The sequence below is a fragment of the Mizuhopecten yessoensis genome, unplaced genomic scaffold (assembly GCF_002113885.1).
Source record: "Mizuhopecten yessoensis strain PY_sf001 unplaced genomic scaffold, ASM211388v2 scaffold8537, whole genome shotgun sequence".
NCBI classification, from domain to species: domain Eukaryota; kingdom Metazoa; phylum Mollusca; class Bivalvia; order Pectinida; family Pectinidae; genus Mizuhopecten; species Mizuhopecten yessoensis.
The window spans coordinates 298641-326187 of record NW_018407597.1 but is presented as its reverse complement, the minus strand read 5'-3'; the positions used below and the strand labels follow the sequence as shown (position 1 = coordinate 326187).

The 27547-nt window shown below is 35.6% G+C and overlaps 1 protein-coding gene across 1 annotated transcript; it reads right to left on the bottom strand.

Moving 5' to 3' along the window:
• Positions 1–3559: 3559 nt before the first annotated feature.
• On the bottom strand, positions 3560–25822 carry LOC110456127 (pre-mRNA-splicing factor SYF1-like). Its single transcript, XM_021506688.1, has 24 exons — positions 25649–25822; positions 22035–22183; positions 21524–21647; positions 20627–20824; positions 19759–19893; positions 19175–19339; positions 18594–18738; positions 18050–18122; positions 17236–17314; positions 16735–16854; positions 16026–16126; positions 15556–15631; positions 15089–15175; positions 14207–14320; positions 13673–13759; positions 12869–12944; positions 12066–12175; positions 9361–9464; positions 8558–8657; positions 7998–8114; positions 7198–7258; positions 6860–6974; positions 4714–4817; positions 3560–3744 (listed from the first exon to the last, which is right to left on the bottom strand). Exons 1-24 carry the CDS (start codon positions 25691–25693, stop codon positions 3677–3679), a joined length of 2553 nt encoding a protein of 850 aa, XP_021362363.1. The 5' UTR covers positions 25694–25822; the 3' UTR covers positions 3560–3676.
• Between the last annotated feature and the right edge of the window lie 1725 nt (positions 25823–27547).

The following is a 27547-nucleotide window of genomic DNA, read 5'->3' as shown; positions in this document are numbered from 1 at the left end:
TGTGTCATTCACTACATAGTCGTTATACGTGAATACAACATTCAGTGCCATTCACTACATAGTCGCTGTACGTGAATACAACTTTCTGTGTCATTCACTACATAGTCGATATTCATGAATACAACATCTTGTGTCATTCACTACATAGTCGTTATACGTGAATACAACATTCTGTGTCATTCACTACATAGTCGATATACGTGAATACACCATTCTGTGTCATTCACTAAATAGTCGTTATACGTGAATACAACATTCTGTGTCATTCACTACATAGCCGTAATACGTGATTACAACATTCTTCGTCATTCACTACATAGTCGTTATACGTGAATACAACATTCAGTGTCATTCACTACATAGTCGCTATACGTGAATACAACATTCTGTGTCATTCACTACATAGTCGATATACGTGAATACAACATTCTGTGTGATTCACTACATAGTCGATATACGTGAATACAACATTCTGTGTCATTCACTACATAGTCGTTATACGTGAATACACCATTCTGTGCCATTCACTACACAGTCGCTGTACGTGAATACAACATTCTGTGTCATTCACTACATAGTCGTTATACGTGAATACAACATTCTGTGTCATTTACTGCATAGTCGATTTACGTGAATACAACATTCTGTGTGAATACACCAATCTGTGTCATTCACTACATAGTCGATATACGTTAATACAACATCCTGTGTTATTCACTACATAGTCGCTATACGTGAATACACCATTATGTGTCATTCACTACATAGTCGTTATACGTAAATACAACATTCGGTGTCATTCACTACATAGTCGCTATACGTGAATGCACCATTCTGTGTCATTCACTACATAGTCGTCATACGTGAATACACCATTCTGTGTCATTCAATACATAGTCGACATTTACTACATAGTCATTATACGTGAATACAACATTCTGTGTCATTTACTGCATAGCCGATTTACGTGAATACAACATTCTGTGTGAATACACCAATCTGTGTCATTCACTACATAGTCGATTTACGTGAATACAACATTCTGTGTCATTCACCGGATGTTGCATGCGACTCAAGTCGCAGGGGAATTAAAACTGAAGCGCATCAAGGTTATTTCACACGTTTCCGGAGTAATTTTCCGTATAACGAGATAAAACATCCAACATCAAGACAATAGTTCATGATGTAAGCACCTGCTGTTGTAGCCGTCAGTATATCGAGACAATACTTCACACATGCTTTTGGTTTCATCTTCAGTAGTTTCAGAAATGTAGTAGCCCCAAAAGAACATTACATATTGTTTTGATAGTATTTCATTTATGTAGTGAAAATGCCGTAAATTCACATGGTCAAAATCGATATCAATGTGTTAATCAATTAATTGATTTCAGTTTAATTCAAATGTCTCGACGTCACTAGTGTTTAACCAGCAATTTCACAGAATAAAGATCGCATGAATGAACCCCTTGCGCTGATCATAGCCTGACAACGACGTCGCATGGAAGCAATGAGTCGGTTCCCTCTTCTGTCCAAATGATCCCACATGTGTTCCGTGGTATTTAAATCTGTGGAAAGCAATGGCCAATCAAGTACATTGATGTTCGGTTGACGAAGAAAGTTCAGTTTGACGCGTGCAACATGAGCACGTGCGTTATCTTGCTGAAACGTGCCACCATTTGTCACCATGAATGGAACAACATGTAGTACAAAGATCTGCTCCATGTAACGTTGAGCGTTCAGGCCACCGTCGACGATCACATGGTCTTTGCGCCCGTTGCCCGACATCCCAGCCCACACCATGACCCTTTCACCGCAAAAACGATCATGACGTAATGTGCATGCGTCATGATAACGTTCACCACGCCTACGATACACTCGCGTTCTGCAATCTGAGCGAGATGTCGGGACTCATTTGTGAATAAAACTTGTTGCCACTGTAATGTTGTTGTGTCTATGCTGAGCGACTTTGGTGATGACGCCGGGTCAATCGACGTTGCCCTAGCTCGGAAAACCGACGAATTACAGTTGCGGACTAATACGACGGTGATAATGAAAGAAGTACTTGACGCCATTATTGCCCTATTACACATGTATAGATGACGTAAGCATATAAACTTGTCCCGTAACATTTACATGCGGCCTACCCGACCTTGGACGATCGGCCGTTGAGTTTTTGTGTGTAAACCTGCTCCAAGACCTGGATACGATTAATCTGGCCACACCATGCCATGCCCTTTCACGGTCAACGGTAAGCTGTGGCTGCCTTGGACGCCAAAACAACCTCGTGCTTTATTGTATCATTTAACACGGCGACCCGATAGAAAGCAAAACGAGTCCTTTGCACACTTTTTATACACAGTACATGAGCGAAACCTTCTCTGCGTATATCGAGCAAGTAAATTAAAATGACTAACATCAAGCCAATACCCATGGATAATATTACAAAGCAATTTTTTAGTTGTATTTCAGATGTGATGAACACATCATATTTCAAACCATTCTCCTGGTTTTGCCTTCAGTATTAGAGACCTACTTTAAAATGCTGTTCTTGTAATCTTCTGTATATTGAGATAATACTTCAAACAGGCTACCGTCACTGTTTTAACCCTTCAGGTCGTCGCGACCAGACGCGAACAAAACAACAACAATTCATCAGTACATGTAAGTAGAGGTTATTAATATTAATGGTTTTCCGTTCCAAGTACTTATTTCAGGAGTAAGACAGAATACAGATAGTTCACAAGTGCAAAGCAAGAGTGAGAAGTGATAAAGTGATAAAGGTATGCTCTGACAAACAAGTGAAATATCATTATGGTATTATGAGCCTTGAAGTACTCGAGGAAGGATTATTGTGTGATAATTGGTAAATGTGTGTATCCTTAGTAGCAGAAATGTGTTGACATAGGGCTGTGTATGTCTTGTTCGTAGGTCTGTTGGAATGAAGATGGTGCTAGGATTTATTGCAAGATGATTGTGTATACTAGTTTAGAACAGTATGTTTGATCTGTAGTCTACATGTTTTAGTGAGGGCCAGCCTAGTTTGTTGATGCCTTGTACTGAGCTTGTATTGTTGTATGGTGGTTCTCTGCATTGTTTTCTCTATTTGGAACAACCTGACAGGGCTGTGTAGGTCCCATTTATTAGATCATTATTCTAGTTTGGGTCAGACTTTTGCTTTGTGTGCATCTTATATATTTTTGGGTTAATTCATTTATAGGTTTCATTTTAAAAAGTCCTAGTGATTTGTTTGATGTTGTTTATATGAGTGACTGCTATTTAGTGTTAATCATAATTTTGTCGTTTGCAAAGAATAATTTGTATCATCCTGTGAAAATTGTGAGATTCTCTGCAATATCTCCTTACAGACCTCGTTTATTTTATAACTGTCTTTTCATATTGAGATCTCAACAAAAAAATAGGGGGGGAGGGGGGAGGGGAATAAAGGAAAAGTTATATTTTCCTAAACCAGGACAGCTGTCAAGTATAAAAAGTGATGTTTATAGACCGAGCTTTAAACATTTTTCTACAACAGAAAAGAAATAATTTTTATGTGTTCATCAAACATTTATTACATTCACTTTTATAACTGAACCCCAGCACATGGTGAGATTTCCTGTTCAAAATGGCCAGAGAATATTTTCTTTGATTTATTGTCTTTTTTTCCAGACATCTACTTTCAGTCCTCTTCATTAGCCAGTGATCCGAATACCTCTGATGGAACAGACTGTTTCTGAACTTCTAATTCTGAAATATTAAATATAATATGCTTAAATATCTCCTTACCACTGCCATAAAATGTAACTAAATATTTCAATCTGGTTTTTTTGGCATGACTATAGCCTTGATAAATCATTTCTTAATAGAAAATCAATTTGAGGGATTTTCATGAAAAGTATTAAAAGATGAAATAAAGAAAATATAATCGACAAGAGTGTTTTAAGTGTAAAAAAAGCGGGGCTAGACTGGATTTGAACCCTGGACTTCAGATTGTTATACTAACGCTACCACTGATTGAGCTGTTTGGTCAATGGAATTGTACTAGCCAATATGTGCTACAGTTATTTCCAAACCAAGTTAAGGGAAAGTTGTACTGTATACAGGAAAAAGGCGATGCAGTGGGACAGGGATCCTTAAAAGACCAAATGAATGGCCTCTAATTAGGCATCATAAAGGAGTTTAGCAATTAAATCAGGAAAGCATGCATAAAAGAACATTTCAGAAAAAGTGCTTTAGCAACTTATCTAGATTTAAGGTGAACAGATAAATTTTTATCATATAAAGTTTTAAGTATTTTTGCAACAATTATAGAAGTTTTCTAACTTATATTAATCTCCCTTGTTGGCCTGATGGAAGCGCACAAATGGTCAGTCACTCACAATGTGGGAGGAAACAGGAGTACCCAGAGAAAACCCAGGTGGTTGGGCAGGTGACCCAATGTCTTTTCAGGTCTGATCAGGAATAGAACCCAAGCCGGCCATGGTGAAAGGCGAGTGGATTATCCACTGTGCCCCCTGACCACCCAGTCTTTATATTAAATTGTTTGACTATAACTTATGTCCAATATTACTACTTTTTTCTCAATTCTGTTAACATTTTTTCATGGCAATAGATTAATAGATGAAAATTAGTCCAAATGTTTTGGCCTAAAGTGCAAGAAATTAAACTATTCTTCAATCAAGACGAGAGGAAATGGCAAATACAACACACTCCTACCTTCAATATTTTCGTCATCATCACTACTGAAGTCGTCAATGTCAATAGCATCAGGGTTGGTCGTCTTCGTCATCTCTCCTAGCTCCTCATCTGTGGTGTTACTCCTGTAAACGATGAGAAACACAACCATCAAGATTATGCAAAAAAAGTGAAGTCTGCAAGGCCTGGATATAGAAAGGTTTTTTTAAAAGATCAGAGCTTGACTACTAATGTAGTATCATTTTCTATTTTCCTCTAGGTTTTCTAAGGCCTTTTACTCATTCCCCCTACTGTCACATTTGAACCTTACCAAATAATAGACTGGGTAAGTCCAGTTTAACTCATTCACCCCTGAAGACACATTTTAACTCTTCTAATTCAAGGCTTGGGTAAAAATTTCACGTTATACAGTATAGCTTCATGCCAGTGATAATATTTATAATGTAAATAGAAAATGTGAATCTGGATAATTCATGGATGTTCATTATATAAAGGATACAGAATCTAACAATAAAGGTATATGTTTTTACGTAAAATTGTGTTATTTTAATTCACTCTTTTCATATAAACTATATATGATAATATAGTGATCAGTGAGGCCAAGACCCAATATCAGTGCAATACACTCTGCCATCATATACAAACTCTGGAAATAGTAGGTGACTACAGTATAGAACAAATGCCCTGGACAAAGTGATGCTGGTTGAACAACAAAGGGCAGTAACTCCGGGTACAGTGGTGAGACCTGATATCTGTATGAAACACTCAACCATCTTAAGACAGACTTGCACACACAATTTGGCAATTGTAGATGACAGTTTTTGAGCTCTGCCCTGGATAGAACACACTGACACCGATGGACAGACAGAGTGCAAACCTAAAGTCATATCTGGTAGTACAGCTGGGGGGTCTAATAACTAGTTGATACAGATAAAGGACAGTGTAATATTCACCTGTGAGATTAATAGAATCTTTCACCCCCTTGGGAGTGAGAGAGGGGAATCTCGACCCAAGGGGGAAGATTCTTAAGTTGACAAGCACAAGGCTTGCTGAGTTTTTGGCAGCTTAAAAATCTTTCCCTGAGTTTTGAGATACCCAATGTCACCTCAACAGGGGTGAACGATTCTTTTTCTTCTGCCCTGTTGATCCTTTCATATACATAATCGAATGTTAACATTACAGGCTCAATACATTGTTGATGTGACATTGAAACATTGTCGGCGCAACGTCATTGTTGTGAGTGTGGGAATCACCACCGTCTCAACCCTACAGTGAGACAAGGATTTCTCACATCAGAAAATGTGTGGATAAGTCTGTCCAGGGTAAGAGAAAATGTCTCCTTTCACTTAAAATATTTGCTGTCAACCAATGATACAGCATGAAATTCGAAATTCAGTCATGTTGCAATATCAAAACTAAAACATGGCCTGTCGGAATGGAAAGAGGCACACCTTTTTTACAATGGCAGATTTTATAGCAATACCGAAATATCATAATTTACCTAATAAGATATCTGTATCAGATATCCCAGATTGTTTTTATTTTCGTGTACAGAATATCTGAAACACCAGATAAAGATGTGTGGTATTGCTTTGATGACATACACACAATTGTTTTTTGTAGGCATATTATCTGTTCTGCAAAACATTATTCATGATAATACTGTATTGTTCAATTTGCTTCCCAAAACCTGAATCAATCACCACTGACAGTGACTGACAAACATGGAATAAATAATGACTTCAGATTATAATCAAAAGAAATTTTACACTGAAACACATTCTTGTTTACATTTGTTGAATGACAAGTGGATAACAACCCATCTGTTCAGCCGAAAAGGACTTCTGGCTTACAGAGTAGTAAAGCACATGCAATAAGGAACCTTATGATGCGTGATCTAAAGATTGACTGTATCAATATATTGTGAAATCAATGTTTTTTTGTTTTTTTTTAATTTTGTTGATTTTGCAAGTGCTCTTTATTCACGAATTTTGAGTTTGACATAAAGCTATCCACAAATTCATGTACCCACAAATTGGTATCTTTTTTCGGGAAACCACAAAGTTTAGGTCCCACCAAAAAATCTGATTTCACAGTAATAACATGGACCAGGTTTGTAATAATTAAAATATTAAAGAGAGCATGTATCACAGTCACAGCTTCGTACCTGACAAACAGGATGCCCTTCTCAGGTTTGGCCTGGTCTTTCATGGCCTCCTCTGCTAGCTGCCTGGCACGCTCCTCCAACTTCTTCATGCTGTCAATCTCCGGGTTGGAAGTTTCTGTAACCACAATCATATTGTTATATTACTTCCTATCCCAATATGTTACTTATCGTACCCAACTTCTTTCCAATAAACGTCATTGTCTTAAATAGCCCATGGGTCCATAGAAGCATTTAGATGTTGAAAGATAAGCAATGTTGCAGAAGTCATTTGCCTTGCTCGTGTCCATAAAATTGTTCCATTGAACTTACCCAGTGTATACTTTATATATTATTTTTACCTGGTGTGTCTGCTTTGCCTCCACCTTGAGCTGCCATTATTTGTGAAGACATGAAGTTAACCTGGAATGAAAACAATGGTGCATCATTTGTAGAACGATTATTACCAGACTTGCTTTCAATGAGTTCATAGAAATAAACAAAAGTGTAATAAAACTACACAGTTCATCTATTTGTTTCGAATTCCTTTTGAAATTTTAAAACTCACTAAACCATAGCTTGTATCAGAGCAAAATAAGAATAAATCTGTGATTGTAATGACAATCAGGTCTCGGTGTTATCTGTTTAGTAAGTAATACCTTTGTTCTACAGCCTATATATTTGCAGATTTCTTTTGTGAGATGTCAAATGTATTCACTGACCAACAATATCCTAATGCAGTTGCGACATTGCAAAAAAGGGCAAGAGGCCCAATCGGACTGCATCGCTCATCTGGTATTAATCGCACAATTGTAACCTTAAAAGTGGACTAGAATAAAGCTACAGGTAAAATATCAGTGTCCTGACTCAAAGTAATTCAAAAGAACCTGTTAACAAGATTTAAACACATTAGACCTTTGGGTCAGGTGAACTAAAAATTGCAACAACATCAAGGACTTGAAGATGGATAATTCTTACGAGTAAATCACATCCTTATTTTTTATGCATATGTACGAATGGGCAAAAAATAATTACAGATTTTGTTTTGACATTCATGAAACTCTTGAACGTTTTCTTCAAACAACTACAAACAGCTTTGGTATTACACAATGGTGTAAAATGCAACCTCCCACAATGTTGAGTTTTGCTACACCTGTCTCACCTGTGTGTTGTACATAGCCTGTATGCTACGTTTGATCCTCAACATTTCCCGCACTGTGTCCTCGTTCCCGTGTTTAATCTCAAAGTCCTTCCACACTTGCCAGAAGTGGGGTGCCACCTGCAAGAAAAGAGGTATTGTTTAACAAGATTATTATTTCCTCAATGGACTTTTCCAGAAAAATGCCTAGTCCAGGGAGGCGGGGGACACTTCAAATTAAAGAAATTCAGGCCTGGTTAGGAGTTGGAGAACAGTAAGTATTGTATAAGGCACAGTATAAAATGATTAATTCTATGGTTGGTCAGGTCCTTCTTTGATATTACATATGGAATCCCCTGTGGTGTTTTATGTTTTTTCTTGAATAGCCCTAAAAAACATTTCTTGCAAATTTTCAATCATTTTCAATGCTGATTTGATTTTTGAATGAATAGCAAATCAGGGTTCAAAGTAATATGCAATTGCAGAAAGATGTTGACAGTAAAACAGGATGATATTCTTCAGTCATTAGATACAAACGGTCACTTCTGGTCTAAGACGCTAAGACACTGAGTTATTTCCCTTACCCGAGGATCACACATCTGGGTACAATGAGAATATAGTGCCCTTGCTCTGTCAATTTCTCCAAGTTTTCTTTCAAGATCTGCAAACCTCATGCACATCTCTCTGAAAACACGACCAGGAAAAAATCAGAAAACATAATTTTAATCATCACATAACAGGTCCTAATTAACATATAACTTATCTAAAGAGATCACTAATGAAAAAGATGAAAAAGAAGGACACTACAAACATCCTGTATAAAGAAGTGAGGTGTTCATCTACACAATGTTTTAGAACATTTCTGTGAATTGATGTTACTCTTAAGGCAATACAAAAGGACAAGTGTCCTTTACTAGACATCCAGGAACTTTGTTTGGTCATAAAAAGGTATTAGCCCCCCCCCCCAAAAAAACCCAATGTATGTTTCTTGTAACATGACTGAAAAAAATAGGGTAGGTTGGTAGGTATTTATTTATTCATTTTGTTTTGAGTGGGGGATAACTTAAGAAATTACAAAAATCATTTCATGAAAATAATCAAATTCATTTTTCATTGGGTATATATTTATTGGCCTTTTAAATAATAATATGGGATTTAAATTTAATTTTGATACATGCCCATGAAATAGAGGTGTCATAAAGATGTGACGATTTTCATCATGTTCAAATGGGATGTTTAAGTGCATTCGAGTGAAATAGAAATGCTAGGGTTGGAGGTCAAAACTAGGGTTGCTTGGGGTACCCGAAACATGCATTTATTGTTTTGGCCTTCCCTTCTCTAGGTACATGTACATGTGTGTCATCCTGTTACTTAAGTATAATCTCACCTTGATTGTTCATCTGGCAGAACCTCTATGGCTTTTTCATAGATAGGTCGGGTATAGGTAACACCATATATCTCAGCTGCTCTCTTAATGTAGACGTTAAACATCTGTGGAAGATTCATCATCATATAGGTATAAAACTAAGCATCATCATATAGGGATAAAACTAAGCATCATTGTATAGGTATAAAACTAAGCATCATTGTAAAGGTATAAAACTAAGCATCATCATATAGGTAGAAAACTAAGCATCATCATATAGGTATAAAACTAAGCATCAATGTATAGGTATAAAACTAAGCATCATCATATAGGGATAAAACTAAGCATCATTGTATAGGTATAAAACTCAGCATCATCATATAGGTATAAAACTAAGCATCATCATATAGGGATAAAACTAAGCATCATTGTATAGGTATAAAACTCAGCATCATCATATAGGTATAAAACTAAGCATCATTGTATAGGTATAAAACTAAGCATCATCATATAGGGATAAAACTAAGCATCATTGTATAGGTATAAAACTCAGCATCATCATATAGGTATAAAACTAAGCATCATTGTATAGGAATCATTATATCTGATGTTAGTTCAAAACTGAATATGCACTTATTTCCCAACTTTAATTTTCCTATGGTACCATTTGTGCCTAATATAACAAATCATTCAGCACATCATATAAATTGCACCGGTGTGACCGTGCCGCAGACGGAGTATATTACCTATAACCTCTATACATTTTCACAATACACCTACTACAACAAACCATGTACAACAAACATCTTTCATTACTTTAAGTTTATACCAGTGATGATATAAAAGACAGTATTTGTTTTCTCTGAATCTATCACAAAAACTTTCAACATTTATATATACATGTTTATATATATAACAACATACACATTATACATACAATCTGAGAAAACCCTATCTCTACTTGGATTGAAGATCTCAGCTGCTCTTGATCTTAAATGTTGTGTAACATTAAATTTGATATAGATGGTCAGCAGAGGCTAGCCAGGGTGCAGAATTGCTCTGCAGTGCTGGGCAGAATTGCTCTGTAGTAATCAATAGATGACAAATCAAGCAACAGTGGACTAGAATCGAATTGTAATGCATAAATTTCATAGAGTTGAAAAATCTACAGAGGTAAAAGTTTCACAGTACCCACAGGGATGTTGGTACTGCCACAACGAGGGCTGTGGACTCTGTGAAATTACATGATTCTACAATTGAGACTATTTTAACTTTCAACTTGAAATAAATTGATTATTATTAGTACTTTGTTGGCTCTATCCCAAGCAGCTACCAGCTGAATCTATGAATCCATGCATTTTAGTTCTTCAGAACAAGTCGTTTGAAGTGTTGTTGACCTCTATGACCTTTAAAGTAGGTTGAGGTCATTTTCATTCACATACTTTGATTAGCTCTATCCCAAGAAGCCACCAGCCAAATATTATGATTCTATGTCTTTCGTTTATTCAGAGGAAGTCATTTGATGTTTTTGACGTATTTGACCCCCATGACCTTGAAAGTGGGTCAAGGTCATTTTCATAAGCAAACTTCATCTACCTCAATCCAAAGAAGATGCCAACAAAATATTACGATTCTATACCTTTCATTTCTTCAGAAAAAGTCGTTTGAAGTGTTTGACATATTTGATCCCTGTGACCTTGATAGAAAATCAAGGTAATTTTCACTCGCAGACTTTGTCACACTCTTACAAATGAAGCTTTCAGCCAAATATTATGACTCTAGGCCAGTCCATTATTCAGAAGACATTTGATGTGTTTGACATATTTGAACCCTATGACCTTGAAAATAGGTCAAGGTCATTTTAGTTCTCAAAATTTGTCAGGCTCTACTAAAAGAAATTATTAGCGAAATATGAAGATTCTATACCTTTCGGTTCTTCAGGAGAAGTCGTTTGAAGCGTTTGACATATCTGACTCCTGTGACCTTGAAAGTATGTTGAGATCATTTTCGTTCTCAAACTTTGTCGGGCTCTTTCCCAGGAAGCCACCAGCCAAATATTAAGATTCTGTACCTTTCAGTTCTTCAGAAGAAGTTTGAAACATTTGACCCCTGTGACCTTGAAAGTGGATCAAGGTCATTTTCATTCTCAAGCTTTGATGGACTCTTAGCAACGAAGCTTTCAGCCAAATATCATGACTCTAGACCTGTCCATTCTTCAGTTGAAGTCGTTCAAAGGAAAAATTGAGGGACGTCACCATTCAGAATGTGTCATCAAATATCATCACTTTATGAAGCATAACTGTATGACAGTACAAATGTCATCATTTTTATCACACATTTCGTGATCAGGTGCCATTGATGATGGTGCAGTGGGTTCAATTTTATAACTTGTAGAGGTTTAACTCATTCACCCCTGAAATTTCATAATGAACTATTCCAACCCCATTAACCCCTGAAGATACATTTGAACTCTTCCAGTTCAAAGGTTGGAATAGTTCATTATGAAATTTCAGGGGTGAATGAGTTAAAATGGTAGGCAAGCAGGGGAAAAAATAATCGACCACACTTGTGTGATTTGGACCGAAAAATCTCAGCCCTCTGGATAAGATTTGTCTAGGTTCAGCAAATGGCCTTCACGTGATTTTACTTTCTGACTCCCTAAAGGTCATTCTTTATTTCGTTCAAAAGGACAACCCCTGACCTTAATTGAGCCTTTGACCCCTTACCTCTGCCTGTTCCTCTGGTAACACCCCTTTAGTAGCACGATCGTACACAGCCATGGCATGTCGTGCTAAACCATGCTCCTCTTCCAACTTGGCATACAGAAGGAATATTGCTACAAAACACATCAAATAATTTCAGGTAAATAGTCACATATGATTCGTAAAAGTGATTTTATGAAATTCTGTCATTGAAATGATGCTCTCAATCTAAAAGAAACAAAACAGATTCATAGTGGAAGAAGGCTACCAGTTTACAATCGATAATAGAAGTCTACCAATTAGCAGTTAACAAAAGATGGTAGAAGTGTATCATTTTAATAATTGATAGTAGAAGTCTACCAATTAATAACAGTTAACAATAGATGGTAGAAGCATATCATTTAACAAAAGATGGGAGAAGTGTATCATTTTAATAATTGATGTTAGAGGTCAACCAATTAACAGTTAACAATAGATAGTAGAAGCATACCAGTAATATATATGGTGGAAGTTTACCAGTTTAACGATATATGGTAGACATCTAACAGTTTTAACAATAGGTTGGAAGATCAAAGTCTACCAGTTCATTTATAAATAAATAGTCATAGGAGTAACCCCCCAGAAGCCACAATTAGTTTTTTGAAGGGCACCTGGCATATAAGATAGGAAAGATGAAGGTTTGCATCATAATGTTGTACATATTTAATTTTTATTTTTCCTTTTGTTTCCTTTGTCTGGATATGATTATGTTGGACATTGTAAAATCAAATATCATTTTTGTCTCGTTGTATTGTGTGTAAGAAGTAAACTTGGTTAATACTACAAACCTTTTGCAAATTTTGGCGGACAGTTCTCCAGGCATTGTTCAAACAAGTCCCTAGCTCTCTCAAGTTTTGATCCTCCCTATAATAGAAAATGTCCACGTCTTCTACTCTGCATCTTACCAAGGTATATACTTTACAAGAGGAAACATTCGCCAGGTAAAACTTTCACCCCTGCCAGGTCAGATAATGGATATTGTGAGTTTTCATCTACTTGGTGATAAAATGTGTTATGCAATTATTACAACTTACCATTAAGAGGAATGTTTTAATGTCACAACAAATTTGTTTTAAACTTGTATTCCTGTACATTCACATTGAAATCCTAACAATACGAATATATGAAAGGAGTGGAATAACTAATTTCTTGAAAAGCTTTAAAAATCTGACTGATGCTATGATGATATACCCCTCTGGTACTTGTTAGGAAGATGTAATACTAAGCCTCATATTCAGGACTTCAGCCATGCTTGGTTCGCGGCTGACAACAGATCCTGATTTCACTATCTTTCCTGAAGCTTAACATTTTCCCTTAACTTTAGCCATGCTTTCACTAACGTTTAAGATTGTTTGTGACACCCAAGTCTGGACGACAAAACATTATTTCAAATGCTGATGAATTAGTTACTTCTGTTTGAAATTATGCTGCATTTGCTGAGAAAACCCATATTTTTTATATGTATATGTATGTACAATCATACATTTCTTTTAATATGGCCGTGAAAAATTAAATAGTTAAAAGATAAAATAGTTAAAAATAAATAACTAAAGTCTTCAAGATCCTGCTTCCAGGAGAATTTCTATACTTACATATCTCTCAATAAACTTGGATAAATAGGTATTCCAGATGTCGTAGACATTGGGCCATTTGAACAATGCAATTCCCTTCTCGTATGCCTGAAAAACGTTATGAGAATGTTAAACACACATCTTCTCAATCATAAAGTCCATAATTATCATTTTCAAGTTATAATTTTCATAATCCTATTTGACAATTTCAGAAATCTGCATAGGATCTGTTATTATAAGAGTTTCCATTTCATAGACATTTATGAAATGAATCTAAGACTTGCAGGCAAGCTCAAATGAAAAATATACGTCCTTTTTAACACAATATCAAGAACTGTTTATGTCATTTTTGAGCTTAAAATTTTTGCATCTTCGCATTATTGTCTCTATAGTGATGTCATAATAAAATCTTGAAGTCTGTGATGTCATTTAACAATCATTACCCAGTATATGACATCATAAAAGGTCAAATTATCTCACTTAATACACAAAATGTATCACATAGTTGTAATCAGACAGTAATCATATGATAGATATACTACACTGATGTATCACCTTGAAAGCTTCCTCAAAGTAGTTGTTTTCCTCAAGAAACAGGCCATAGTTCATGGTAATTTGTGGTGTGGCTATGCGTAGGTCGATGATTCTATCATACACAGCTTTACAGGTCTATAAGGGAAGAAAGACAACATTACAATATATAGAAATCTCTTCACGAGTCAAAATACAATAATTGTCTGCCCTAAATAATATTAATACATACAACTTGGTTCCTTTACTGGATGTTGGTTACATGTAAGAGCCTAACTAACCATTTGTATATATACCTGAAATACTAAATAGAGAAAGTGTAAGTGAGCTCACAAAGATGTACCTCCCGCTTGCACTTACAATGTTTCTGGAACAGAAAATTAAAGTTTCAAGGGCCATAACTCCAGGAAAAATAGTCAAATCACAAATTTCTTTCTTACGCACATTACATGTGATGTACTTTAAATGTGCCAAGTTACAAAAAAATACCAACAAACTATTAAGAAGGAGTTGCGCTAACAAGGTTTCTGGAGCAGAGAGTTTAAAGAGCCATAACTCCAGGAAAATAGTCAAATCATTAATTCCATTCTTCATGCACATCTACCTATGATGTGCTTTCACGGAGTAAAGTTTCAAAACAAATCATCACACAGGGGTATAATTACTACTGACACAATTTGTAAAATTCACTGTAGAATTCAGTCAGATTTTATACTATGTAGTCAATACTGAAAATGGTATCAATCGGATGGTGTAAAAATACAGTTGATATTCAAGATCGTAGTAGCTAGGTATATTCAAACATTCTCAGCATGTACATTTTTCATTGCAATCTATAGTTGACACTGAATGCAGAATAATCTGGTGTCTGTTAATGTTTACTTTAAGTTGCCGTTGGTTACCCACCTTAAACGTGCCAAAGCTTTCCTCCAGGTCAGCGTACATGGACCAGACTTTAAGAGACTTGTGTACTCGGTCCTGTACCGTCTCTGACTGTAAATACACAACCAGGATAAATTATATATGTATCTAAACACCTCTAATTTTTTATATCAAATATTTGCTTTGTATACAAATAATGTACATCTTAAACGTGTTGCAACGTTTCAAGACCAAATGGTCCCTTTGTCAAGATATGAGTGAGCGATTTGACTTGTTTACCTGTACAACGAAATTGTATATTTCATATGTCACTTGACTTGTAGTTTTTAAGTTTTAAATTAATTTGTTTATACAGGTCCTGTCTCAAACTGTGAGAATACTTATTAAATACTTGTACGGTCTCATTCTATAAATAAAAAATTCAACATAAACAATCATGAGGATAAATCTCCTACCCTTATTGTACAGATGTACTGGAGATGCTAACTCACCTCATCGTGATAGGCCACTTTCCGAGATGGAGGAACTGTGGTTTTCTGCATCAATCTCAGGGCCTCTTCATAGTTTCTGAATTGTAATTACACATTTATTGTTTTTCAAATGCTTCCCAATCTTCCAATAAACGTTTACGGAACATGACAATATTGCCACACATTGAATAGTAAAAAATCATGTTCATAACCATTTTGTGTTGTCCATGATTTTTTTAAGTTTCTTGGATTTGTATACATTATAGCATACATGTTAAAGCATAAGTTGTTGTCAATTTTTTATGCACATATTTTTTTTCGCTTTTGTTCGATATTTCTTTGAAAAATAAATATGACTACATGATACACAGTTATCATAAAACATCAATCAGACTTGTTACCAAAGATTATCATAAAACTACAACTAGGCATGTTACCAATTTAGTGATCATAATATTTTGCGCTATAATGATAAAGATTGGGTTACTTACTCGTGTCTGATTTCCATCTCCCCCCATTCACAGATGATTGTTGCTAGGTCATCCACATGTTTGTAAGGCACCTTGACAGCCTTGTCAAATATCACACGAGCCTGTGACAAACATCAAACATACAGATAATATAACATGAGACGGGCACAAACATCAAACATACGGATCATATAACATAAGACTGGCACAAAGATCAAGCAAAGAGTTTTGGAGACTTGGCTGAAAAGAAAATATGTATGTTTCAGGTAACATGACTAAAGAATAGGGCAAGTCTTTCAGGATTTATTTATTTTTAAAGAGAGAGGGAAGGAGGCTAATTTAATACACTGCAAAAATACCAAGCATATTTTAAGGCCTTTTAAATAATAATATGGGACTTGGATTTGGTTTGAATACCTGCCTATGAAGTAGAGAGGGTATAGTTGCCTTGTTTGTTCGGCCATCAATTTGTTTGCATCCTGTGGACAAGTTATATCAACACTTAATGGAGTGCGTACGAGTGAGATCAAATTGTTAGGGTCAGAGGTAAAAACTAGGGTTAGTCAGGGTACTTGAAATATACATATTTTTTGGCATAACATTTTCTTTCATGTTAGTTTGTTATCTGAAAGAGATACGTTTGTTTCTCACAGGTTAATTGTATTTTTCTTGGTCGGAAATATCAGCACTGGTTTTACTGGAGGTGCTTCTCCGAGTCCCGTGCACTTACATCCTCAATCTGCCCAGCTGCTTCGTAGAACTTGGCAAACTCCACCCACAGTGTACCTGGCTTTCCAGATGCCTGCTTCGGGTCCACTGTCTGTACTGCCTCTGTATAAGTGTTGATTATCTGTTGATAGACAAACGGCAGAATATATCAGAATCTGGGTCAGGTGACTACCACATTAACCTTGATAGGTAGTTTCTGAAGACAGGTGGTTTTATTAGGAGTCATGAAGAATGTGAAAACCCCATACTAACAAAAGACCTAAGTATTTAATCAGAGATCTTACAATAGCCTATTTACTGTTGTATCATTATCTTGATTTCATTAACTGTTTTCATTTTTTTTCTCTCTGTGTTTGTTTTGCTGTTTAGAATTTTGTATTTTGTTTTCATGAACAGTATGATACTAGTTACACATCCCTATGCATATCATCATTTTCATGGTACAGAAAAATGGTGCCTCTGGACAGGAAATGTTTTATTCTTCAAATATCATCACACTTACCTCTCTTGGCTTGCCCTCATAGAGTTTCACCCTTTTATGCCATTCATGTACATTGTGTGGGTTTTGCCGAAGTAGAACACTAAAAAATAATTTAAATTCATTTAATGTACAGATTGACAATTTTTGTACTACCATCAAACACAAAATATGTAATACAGAGGATAAGAGTGTTTAACAAAAGCAGCACTGTCACCATTGCTGAAGCAATAACAGTTCATATACTCCCTTATACTTAATTCAATACAAACATCCCAACCAAATCTTTTCTTATTTTTAAACAAGAAGCCTTCATCATACACACCTTAATACATGCTGAAGAAAAGGTTATAACACATTTATTTTAGAACTTTAACCAAGTCCAAATGTCCCAACCAGTTTTGTTTATATTCCTACTCAACATGTACATTCATAACTACAATTTTGAATGGGACATAAACAGCAATAGACCATTTCTGGCTATTTCATCTTCAGCCATCCGCAATAGTCTAGGGGTAATACTCCCTTTTGCTCTCTATACCCCTAGAAGATGTCATGACAAAATCCACAAAATTGAAGGCTCAGTGTGCGCCACCTTGTGGATGAGACCAGAAGACCAGTTTGATCTTTTGATGGTCGAGTAACGGTAAAATTAACTGGCTTTGAAGTCAGGTATCGATCCGCTGTAATCTTCAAAGGACAGGTATCAGCCATGCGATAGGTCAGGTTATTTTACCCAAGACCAATGAAATAACTGGCCACTTGCCTTTTATTTTGCTATGATATATTCCAGGGGAAGCAGAGAGCGAAAGTGAGCATAACCTTTTGTGTTGCTTACCTGTTTAGAAGGATAGGACGCCTGTCCATAAGGCTTTCTAAACGAGCTAAACGTAACTCAAGAGCAAGGTCATCTGAAAATGAGTTGATGTATACACTTTTAAAATAAATATGTGAAAAAATAACTCAAGACCAATGTCATCTGAATATATGTCTAATGCATCAACTCTTACATGTTTAAATAAGACATTCCACATTACGAAATGTAATACACAACTAAGATACAATTCCTACTTCAGAGTTGTCTCCCATTCCTCAGAGAATATTTCCTATCATGAACTGCCTAAAAGTAAATTACATGCTTGTTTGTTTGTTTAGGCTCAATGTCCTCCCAACAGCCAGGGTCATATGGGGACGGGTGCCTAGGGAGACACCGCCAGAAAAAAAAATAGATCAAAAAGAAAGAAGACAGGAAAGATAGGAAACGAAAAAGTGTTGCAATGGCATGGGTGCAGCAGATGAATTACATGTAATATGAATTTTCTAATTAAAAATAATGAAGTAATATTTTTTTCATAATAAACTCTTGATGTTCGTACACAAACCTTCCTCTGAGGCTCCCTTTTCTTCCATGGTCTCCATTTCTGCACCAATGACATTTTTTTCAAACTGAGCATAAGCATCAAACACTTGTGTGAAGTCGCGGACTGTAATGACTGTCTGAATGGCCTCCTCATAGATATCTCTAGCCTGGAACATACAAACATATCATGTGACAAAGAAACACAGATCACATGACATGAGAAATCAAATAATCACATGACAAAGGATATTCTGAACGATGACAGAAATCACATAGCAAAGGAGGTTAGGAGAAGACGTTAGAAACTAGTACATCATGTCACTACAGCGGTGAGACTGTAGATTAATAGATCAGCTTCATGTGCTTTTATCAATATCCGAGATATTTAATCCAGTCCTAGAAGCTTCGGGAGCAAATTCACCAATAAGATTAAAGAGTTGGACCAGATAAGTCACTGCCGAATTCAGGTCACAAAAGTCTGGGTGTAATTTCTCTACGTAGAAACAGAACAGTGACATCCTTAAATAAATATTGGACAAAAAAAAAGCTGATCATATGAATACAGACATGGCAACCTGCCCTAGACACAAGTGTGGTACAGACCCTCTCAAAGTGTCCGCCTCTGATGTAGTAATCAGCCATGGAGTTCCAGAGCACTCCTATCTGGTCTGTGTAGCGCTTCAGACCCTGGCGTATGATCGGCTCAATCTTCAGGGACGTCACCTTGTCTGGGTTCTTGGCGACCAACTCACACAGCTCATTCCATAACTTTAGATAGAAGGTATATATCAATTTTAATAAGACCATATAAAGAATACTTAACAATGATCGGCATAATCTAGAAACCTTCAGCCCAGTCCAAAAGTAATGACTGGTTATTTCATACCCAACTTTAATTTTATTTTTGTACTACACATAGATGCATTGTTCCGTCCTCATATGACCCTGGCTGGTGCGAGGACCTTAAACCCCAATCAAACAAATAGGCATTGTTTCCTTTGAAGGTACTGTATTGGAAGACCTGATCCAGGTCACAATATTTGCAGAACGTTTTGGTCTCAATTTTAAAGAGATTCAACTTATAATTTTAAAACTTTATTCACATGGAATTTAAAGAGATTGACAAAAGCATTACACGACCCAATATGCAAAACCAGGTGTAATGTTGATTCATTGTACTGACTTACCTGATGCTTAGATTTCCCTTCTTTGGACACAAACGTGTCATCATTAATTACGGTCACTAAACGTATAGCTGCCTCATCTAACCATTCCATATTTTTCAGGTATTCTATGTAGTCCTCTGTCTTCTCTTTCTGCAGCTAAGAAACAACAACAGTAAAATATTTATATTTAAACATTGTGTGAGAACCACGTTTTTATGCCAAGAATAGAGCAAAAATAGAATATCTGCAGATCAGATTAAGCGCTTTATATAGTGAAGCCAATAATGTAATCCTACATTTATATATTATATAGATATATCATAAACAGACGATCTTACATGAGTGTCTGTCATATTGAACTTATTAGACGAGTTCAATAATTTGATATGACGCAAGCCTTTAGGCTAGTGTCATATGAAATTATTGAACAAGTTTGATAAATTCAATATGACATGTACACAAATTCAAGATTCTATCTATCATATAACATTCATAATTTGGAGAGAGAAAAAATCAAACACAATTGTGTGTTATCGGCTGACTCTATATAGGTAATAACCAAAGTTGTGAAATCCAATCATAGTATTGTCATTCCACGAAGTGCAAAGTAGTTTCAGATTTAAAAAAAAATAATGAGCAATTTTAAATGCAATGAACATAATAATGACAAAATAACCATTTCAATTTTATTTAAAATAACAGCAAATGTATCATGTGGTAAAGTAGATACAAGTTAATTACCTGTACATGTAATGGCGTAGGAATGTGTTCCCACAATTTTGACCAATCGCAACACATTTAGGTATTATTACAAAAGTGTAATACCATATTTATGACATGACCTCATCAGTAATGTGATAAAAGCCTGTTATAGTTCCTCAGACAGTACCTTTAGGTGACGCCTGTACACACGAACAGTGGTCTCCTGTAGGTTGTATTTACACACAAACTTGAGGTAGGCAGGCCACACTCTGTGGTGCTGTGTGATGGGGAGGGCTCTCAAAGCTCGGTCAAATGTACGCCGAGTCTTCGTCACTTTAGACTGGTCGACCAAGAACTGGCAATAATCAAGCCAAATCCTTGGCATCTGAAATCAAAACATAGTAATTAATATCAAATTTGTTTTGTCCTTAAAATTTACCTTATTTACAATCACAGGGGCATAGTGATGGGCTGATGATCGATTCAAATCGAAAATTGATCAGTTTTCACCTTACAACTCCGATTATCGACTGCAAATTCCATAAATGATATAATTGGTTCAATAGGGAAATCAAAGTGTCAAATGTATACAATATAAAGTATGCATTGGCTGTCATTATTCTTATGACTTTTATGCAACTTGATTGATAATTAGACTGCATGAAATTTGCTTGAAATCCATTATACAAGAACGAAACCTGATGTATCAGTCAACAACTCTGTCTGTTGATGTAATAGTACTGTTCTCACCTTATTGGGGTATACAGTCCCATAAAATTATACAATTAATCATCAATCAGTTCTCCGCTTACAAACTGATTATAAATTATGATTTTAAACTGATTGCCCATCACTACAAGGGAATGTTCAAGTTCACCACTGACATCCTTGTTCTAAATATTTTATGAAATGCTCATACACATACACTTCACACATGCATCTTGCACAAAGGGGAGGCCGTCCTTAAATGACCATAGCTGTAATTGATAGGACGTTAAACAATCCTAAACCAAACCAAACTTCTTCGTGAACAAAAGGCAACATTTGTAGACGATGTGCATTGTTGACACCCTTGTTTACATACCTTGTTCATGAACACCAGGGCACGTTCGTGTGCGTTGTTGGCATCCTCGTACAATGGCTCAGTGATACAGTGGCCCTTACATTGACGTCTCCGGATCTTCAGGTAGTTGTACCACAGCTTATAGCTATCCAACAAACACAAATAGTAGTACTACACTCAAACAAGCACTAGCAGAAAGAAATTTCAGCAAGTATGATACAATATAAATTTAATTACAATCAAAATTTCTTGATGTCAATCTGAAATTGACCTGGTTTAATTCAGGTTAATTTCACACCAAAAAAATATGGGTGAATTTCATGTCTATTTTAGGTCAAAATGAGGTTTTATATGAAGTTTATTAAATAAAATAGGCAATTTTGATGTAATCATTACCATATTCAACACTCAGTTGATTTCATCGTCTCCTTCATTTTCATATAGAAATGGCGTTAATTCTTACACAGAATTATCTGATATGTATCAATCCTTTGAGATGATATCAAATATTACTTGACTGTATATAGTTTACCTTCCTGGAAGTTCTTTCAGTGCTCTCTCATATACCAAGTTAATGGCATTTTTGGGAGCAGCTTTCTTGTGTTCAATATAACGTAACCAGCATTTCACTGAAAACGGATTTCTCAAGATGTCTTCTTCGTAAGGGAGGTCTTCATCCTCCTAAAAACAATATATATATAAAGAAGGACAAGATAATGTTACACTCTTAATTTCATCACTTCTACCATTGTTACATCAATGAAATTATCTAGAAACATATAGTACTGAATCTTGTCCGTTATTTACCAACACATGAAAGTCTGTTTTGTAAATGACTCATAAATTCAGTCCATGCGAAATACAAACTTTCTTATCGGACATTCAGTCAGGTAACTATCCCAAGCTTTCCGGACCGGAACAACTTCTACAAGACATTTCGGTCAGGTTAGCTTGAAATACTTACTATTCCACAGAAAAGGAAAGATTGTTTGATGTGTAAAATAGTTAAATGGAAACGTTAACTGGATTCGGTTTTGGCAGTGGTTTGCCGGGTTTTGCCCCAGTCATGTAACGAAGCATTACAGGTTACCACAGCACTTGACTGCACTCAATATTACAGAGGTATTTAAAACGCTTTTAAAGTGACATGACTCAAGATGACTCTAAGGTAGAAAAGGTATGCCAGACATTTGGTCCGGAATTACAGTAGTGATTTCTATCGTATATGTCCTTTGGACCGGCATATTTCGCATGGACTGATAAATAAGTGCACATTACTTTTAACTTTTATTTCAATCCACAAATGTAGACAGTTGAAGATCAATTCCACTACAAACACATTGTACAAATGCACTTGCATAGAAGTTATATTCATAAATATAGGCAGTGATCAATCTACAATATATTATTGTGGGTCCTTTTCATCCGTATTGCTAAAAACAATTGGTCCCATAATGTTAAAATTCGCTATTTCCAGAAATTGGACCTGGGTAAGATATTGATAAAAATAAGAAATATTTTTGCAAAAATAGCTCTACAGAGTTATTGTTGTTATTGTTTAACATATACGACTATTAATAAATCTTCTTGTATCCATCCTTCATAGTACTGGGGTCATCTCAATATCATATCTTTTAAGTGTTCAGAGTCATGATATGAAACATTTATGTGTGCTGTGACCCATATCAGTATAGCGTACACGTATTTCGGACATTTGTAATGAACCCCTGTGGTTCAACTGTGTTAACAGTGTTTAACCCTTTCACCCCTAGGTAACTTTAACAGACTCTCCCAAGCATTGATCTGGACGAGTCTATTATGGTCTACAGTGGTGAAACGGTTAAGTTGGTGCACAGGGGTTTGTTACAAATGTCTGAGTTCTACATATCAATTTATGCTATACTGATATGGGTCACAGCACACCTAAACATACATCATAGTAGAAAATGATATAGACATATGTTATACAACTTGTGCTTTACTGTATTTCTGGTTGTCCCATGATTTTGTGACTTACAAATAAAGTGATCCAAATAGATGAGTTCTTATCTATGATGGGACAATCATGTTAACTTAAAGTCAGACAATAAATGAGCAGACAGGTCTGTGCTATCTTGACATTGTACTTGCACGCCCCACACATAGATGTCATACACACATCTCGGGTAACACAACATTGCCCATCAGCCATTGCTACTTGGGGATCCACATGCACCCAAAAAAGACCTGCTTGGCAAGACTCCGGAGACTATGATATGTCTACCATATAAGTACCAGACACACAAGTTTGTATCTACACAGGGGTTCGGTACAAAAAATGTATGTGTGACCCATATCAATATAGCATATATACAGTGAGGGTACCTGAGGCTGATTTTCGTACACTTTTGAAGCAGATTTACATTTTTTTTTCAAATACATCTTCAAGAAGATCAGATCTACTTTGATCTAAAAGATGTACACAATCTGCGCTATATTTGGTAATGTGACGTCATATGCGCAGAAACTTACTGCGCAAGGTATCTTTCTTTTACCATCATTTACTTCCACGTTTCGCGGCAGACTGGGGGACGTGATTTGTACACTCTACAAATGTGCTATTCTTAGTAACGATAGCGAATATAAGTATATATTTACATTCTGTATGCTTAGACCCATTGACAAAAATTACATTCATAAATGCATAACACAGGTGTTCATAGAATCTCAGCACGTGGGAACTGATAGTAACCTGATCACACTGCGTAGTAATACACTACAAAAACTACTCACTCGGAACGACCGACCTAGATGCTTAATTCTTACATCTTAAAATATTATTGAACTGTGCTTTGTGAAATATCCACGTATTCACGTGTCCTGTGCTACAAATAAACATTGAATATGGAACTACATTTTGTTGTGTTATTGTTGTTGACGGTTGCTAAGATCTCTCACGATAGTGTCACATTTCCCCGCGAAAAAACACTGTTCTCGCCACTGCGTTGCACCCGTGTATAAGCAGGAACAAACCCTGTTTATTTGTTTTATTCGTTGTTATATCGATCCACTGAAAGGATTCGTCAATGTAAATATAAGGAATGATATTTATTTTTTCAACATTTATGAGGTCATAACAACAATGGGTTTTTGGACATATTTTAAATGAATCGCTAACGCGATTCATTCAATATGTCCATAAACCCATTGTTGTTATGACCTCATAAATGTTGAAAAAATAAAAATCATTCCTTAAATGTCGAATGAGTTCAATATATTTCATTCAGATTTGTTGATTTTCAAAGACCAGTGAAATGTTTTTTGAACAAATTATTTCATTGGACGTTTAATAAAAAATTCAATGCTCCAGAAGGTTTTAAAGTCCAAAAACAAACAAATATTTTAGATTAGTTTCGAAATAATGACTGTTCCCTACGATAGGTGCCCTGTCATTAAGTTGGCGTGTACGTTAAACAATGCTTTAAAGTTACATTGGGCCCATTCTGCAGACAACAGCTTGACTCCCTATATTTAGCATCACCGAAGAAGGACAATTAGTGGTGGTTTGCTGTTGGAACAATTTTATACGTCCATCGAAAAAGTGATCGGTTAAAAAATAAGAAAAAAAAAAATTAAGTGTACAAAATCACGTCCTGTACGAAATCATCTACCTTTACTCTATGTGTATTTCAGAAATTTGTAACGAACCCCTGTGTTAGTGGGTGTATACACGTGTGTGTGGATTGGGGCCTTAGTAGGATGGTATTCAAACTATCTATTGTGACAAAATATTCAATAAGTTTCAACAAATTTTATTGGACAAAAAATTGCACAAATATGTTGAAGGTGGTCACTATATGGTAGAAAAAATCGATTTATGTGATACGGGCGACATATAGTGAATGGAGAAGAACAGGACAACAATTACGATAAAAAGAAAGAATATAAGAGAAACTGGGCTACGATCTAACATATACTGTCAAGCCACAGGGATTCGTTACAAATGTCTGAAATACACATATGCTATACTGTCTGATATGGGCCACAGCATACTATCAGTATATAGCATATGTGTGTTTCAGACATTTGTAACGAACCCCTGTGGTCAAGCGGCACCAGAAAGAGAATACGTGCAATATATACGTACAAAAAATGTATGTTACTTACGAAGAAAATGTCCTTCTGTGAATCTTTTTTCTCTGGCATTATCATTTCAGAAACGACGAAGCTTGTCAGATATATAAGTCCTTCCGGAATAACGCCAGAATCAGAACGTGAGTTGTTGTGATCGTACAACTCACGTTTACATGGAGGGCGCCATCTTTTTTAGACCAACAGCAACTTTTAAAAAGAAATAGGTGAATAGGGATGCATTATTTGTATATCTAAATAAATCTCATTTTATAAATGTACCCATAATCACTAAACTATAGGTATTTACTAACATCAAGTAATAAATAATGCATAACTATATGTGAATACAGGTTTTCAACCAACTTACATGATTACAAATATACTATTCTCCCTCTAAAGATAATGAAATATTCCAGTCTGACCTAACCGGAAGTCTCGGTCTACTATTGAACGTGAATATTAATGTGCGATTTCCCTCCAACTGCTGAAACCGACGACCCAAGTTTTCCAGTTTTAACTGGTCAAACTTTCAGTTACAACTGTTTCTGCTATGTCGACGGAATAGGTAAGGTATCTGTTTATAAATTCTATATTATTCCATTCCAGAAATGTCCACTGTTTGTTTGTTGACATAAAGAAAAATATAGCCATGCACAATACACACACACATACTTTGTGGGACGACTGTCACAGATAAATCGTCATTGATTTTTAAGACACTGAGTGATTATGTATTTACCTTTCTTATTAAATCTGTTGTGTTGATGTCATTCTTGGAAACATTGCAGCCAAATAACTACATGCATATTGCCATAATAAAATTTATTATCGTGACAGAGCTAGCTCTAGCAATTCATCTAAGAGCTGTCAAACAAATTCAACCACAACCTCGCAGCAAGTACAAGCTTATATCTACAGTACTAGTAGCCATCATAGCCATCTATGTACCATTACACCATGTCATGTCTTGAAATGTACCGTCTGTCCACTGAATTAGATGATATCTAATTATATATAACTATAAGTCCTAGGTCTGTCAAAACATACATGAATGATATTTTTATTGTTATCATAAATGATAATCATCTTCTATTCAATACAGAAACATAAGTCATTACTATGTATATATATAATGATCAAACTAATAAATACATCAGTCTAAAAAAACGAAAATGATTTTTATTTCATTAAAAAACAAAAACAAAAGAATTAAATAGTATTCAAGTAATTACTATATGGAAATCTATTGTTGATAATGGATTTTCGAATAATTATGGATATTACAAAATTTTGCAAGTAATCCTCTTTTTGGAAGAATAATACTTCACATTTTCAACCTTATCTCCAAATTATATCACCCTTATTCCCAACATTTTACTTTTTCTTCAGGATTTATCAGTTTGTTGTATAGAACAGCTTAACCTGTGACATTTAATTGCTGTCAAATAGAGGTCGCGAATGTGCTTTTCAAACATTTTTAGGTTCGCAGTTCACTTAAATTAAAAATTGAAAGGTCGGCACGTACGAATTATGATATTATGAATTATAAAGCTATAAACATCTTCACAATAAAACAAATCCCAAGAAAACAAAAAAGTTTGCAGTGTTATATGATTATCAAAGTGAAGCAGTTAAAGATGCCAGCTATTGCATCCATCTACCAACAGGTACTAGCTTGGTCTGTCAATACATGTACAATATACATCCATAATATTAAGGGTGTATTGACACTGACAGACGAGGCTAGTACCTGTGATCTGTGGGGAAATATTGTAAATACATTGAATCACTTTTTATTTTTTTATTATTTCATAACTGTTACAATCATTAAAGGTAAAGGAACTATAAATTTACAAACTTCCTGGTTTTTGATTTATTTTAAGTGTTCAGTGTCCGATCATTGTAAATAATGTACAACATTTCCCTACAGTG

What these genes read in the sequence shown, in the direction of transcription:
- LOC110456127 (XM_021506688.1), bottom strand. Translation starts at nt 25,693, where the DNA reads ATGATAATGCCAGAGAAAAAAGATTCACAGAAGGACATTTTCTTC. An exon ending in CAGCTGGGCAGATTGAGGAT is followed by an intron (nt 16,127 to 16,734) that starts GTAAGTGCACGG and finishes TGTTTGTCACAG; the next exon opens with GCTCGTGTGATATTTGACAA. An exon ending in CCCAGATGTGTGATCCTCGG is followed by an intron (nt 8,115 to 8,557) that starts GTAAGGGAAATA and finishes CTTTTCTTGCAG; the next exon opens with GTGGCACCCCACTTCTGGCA.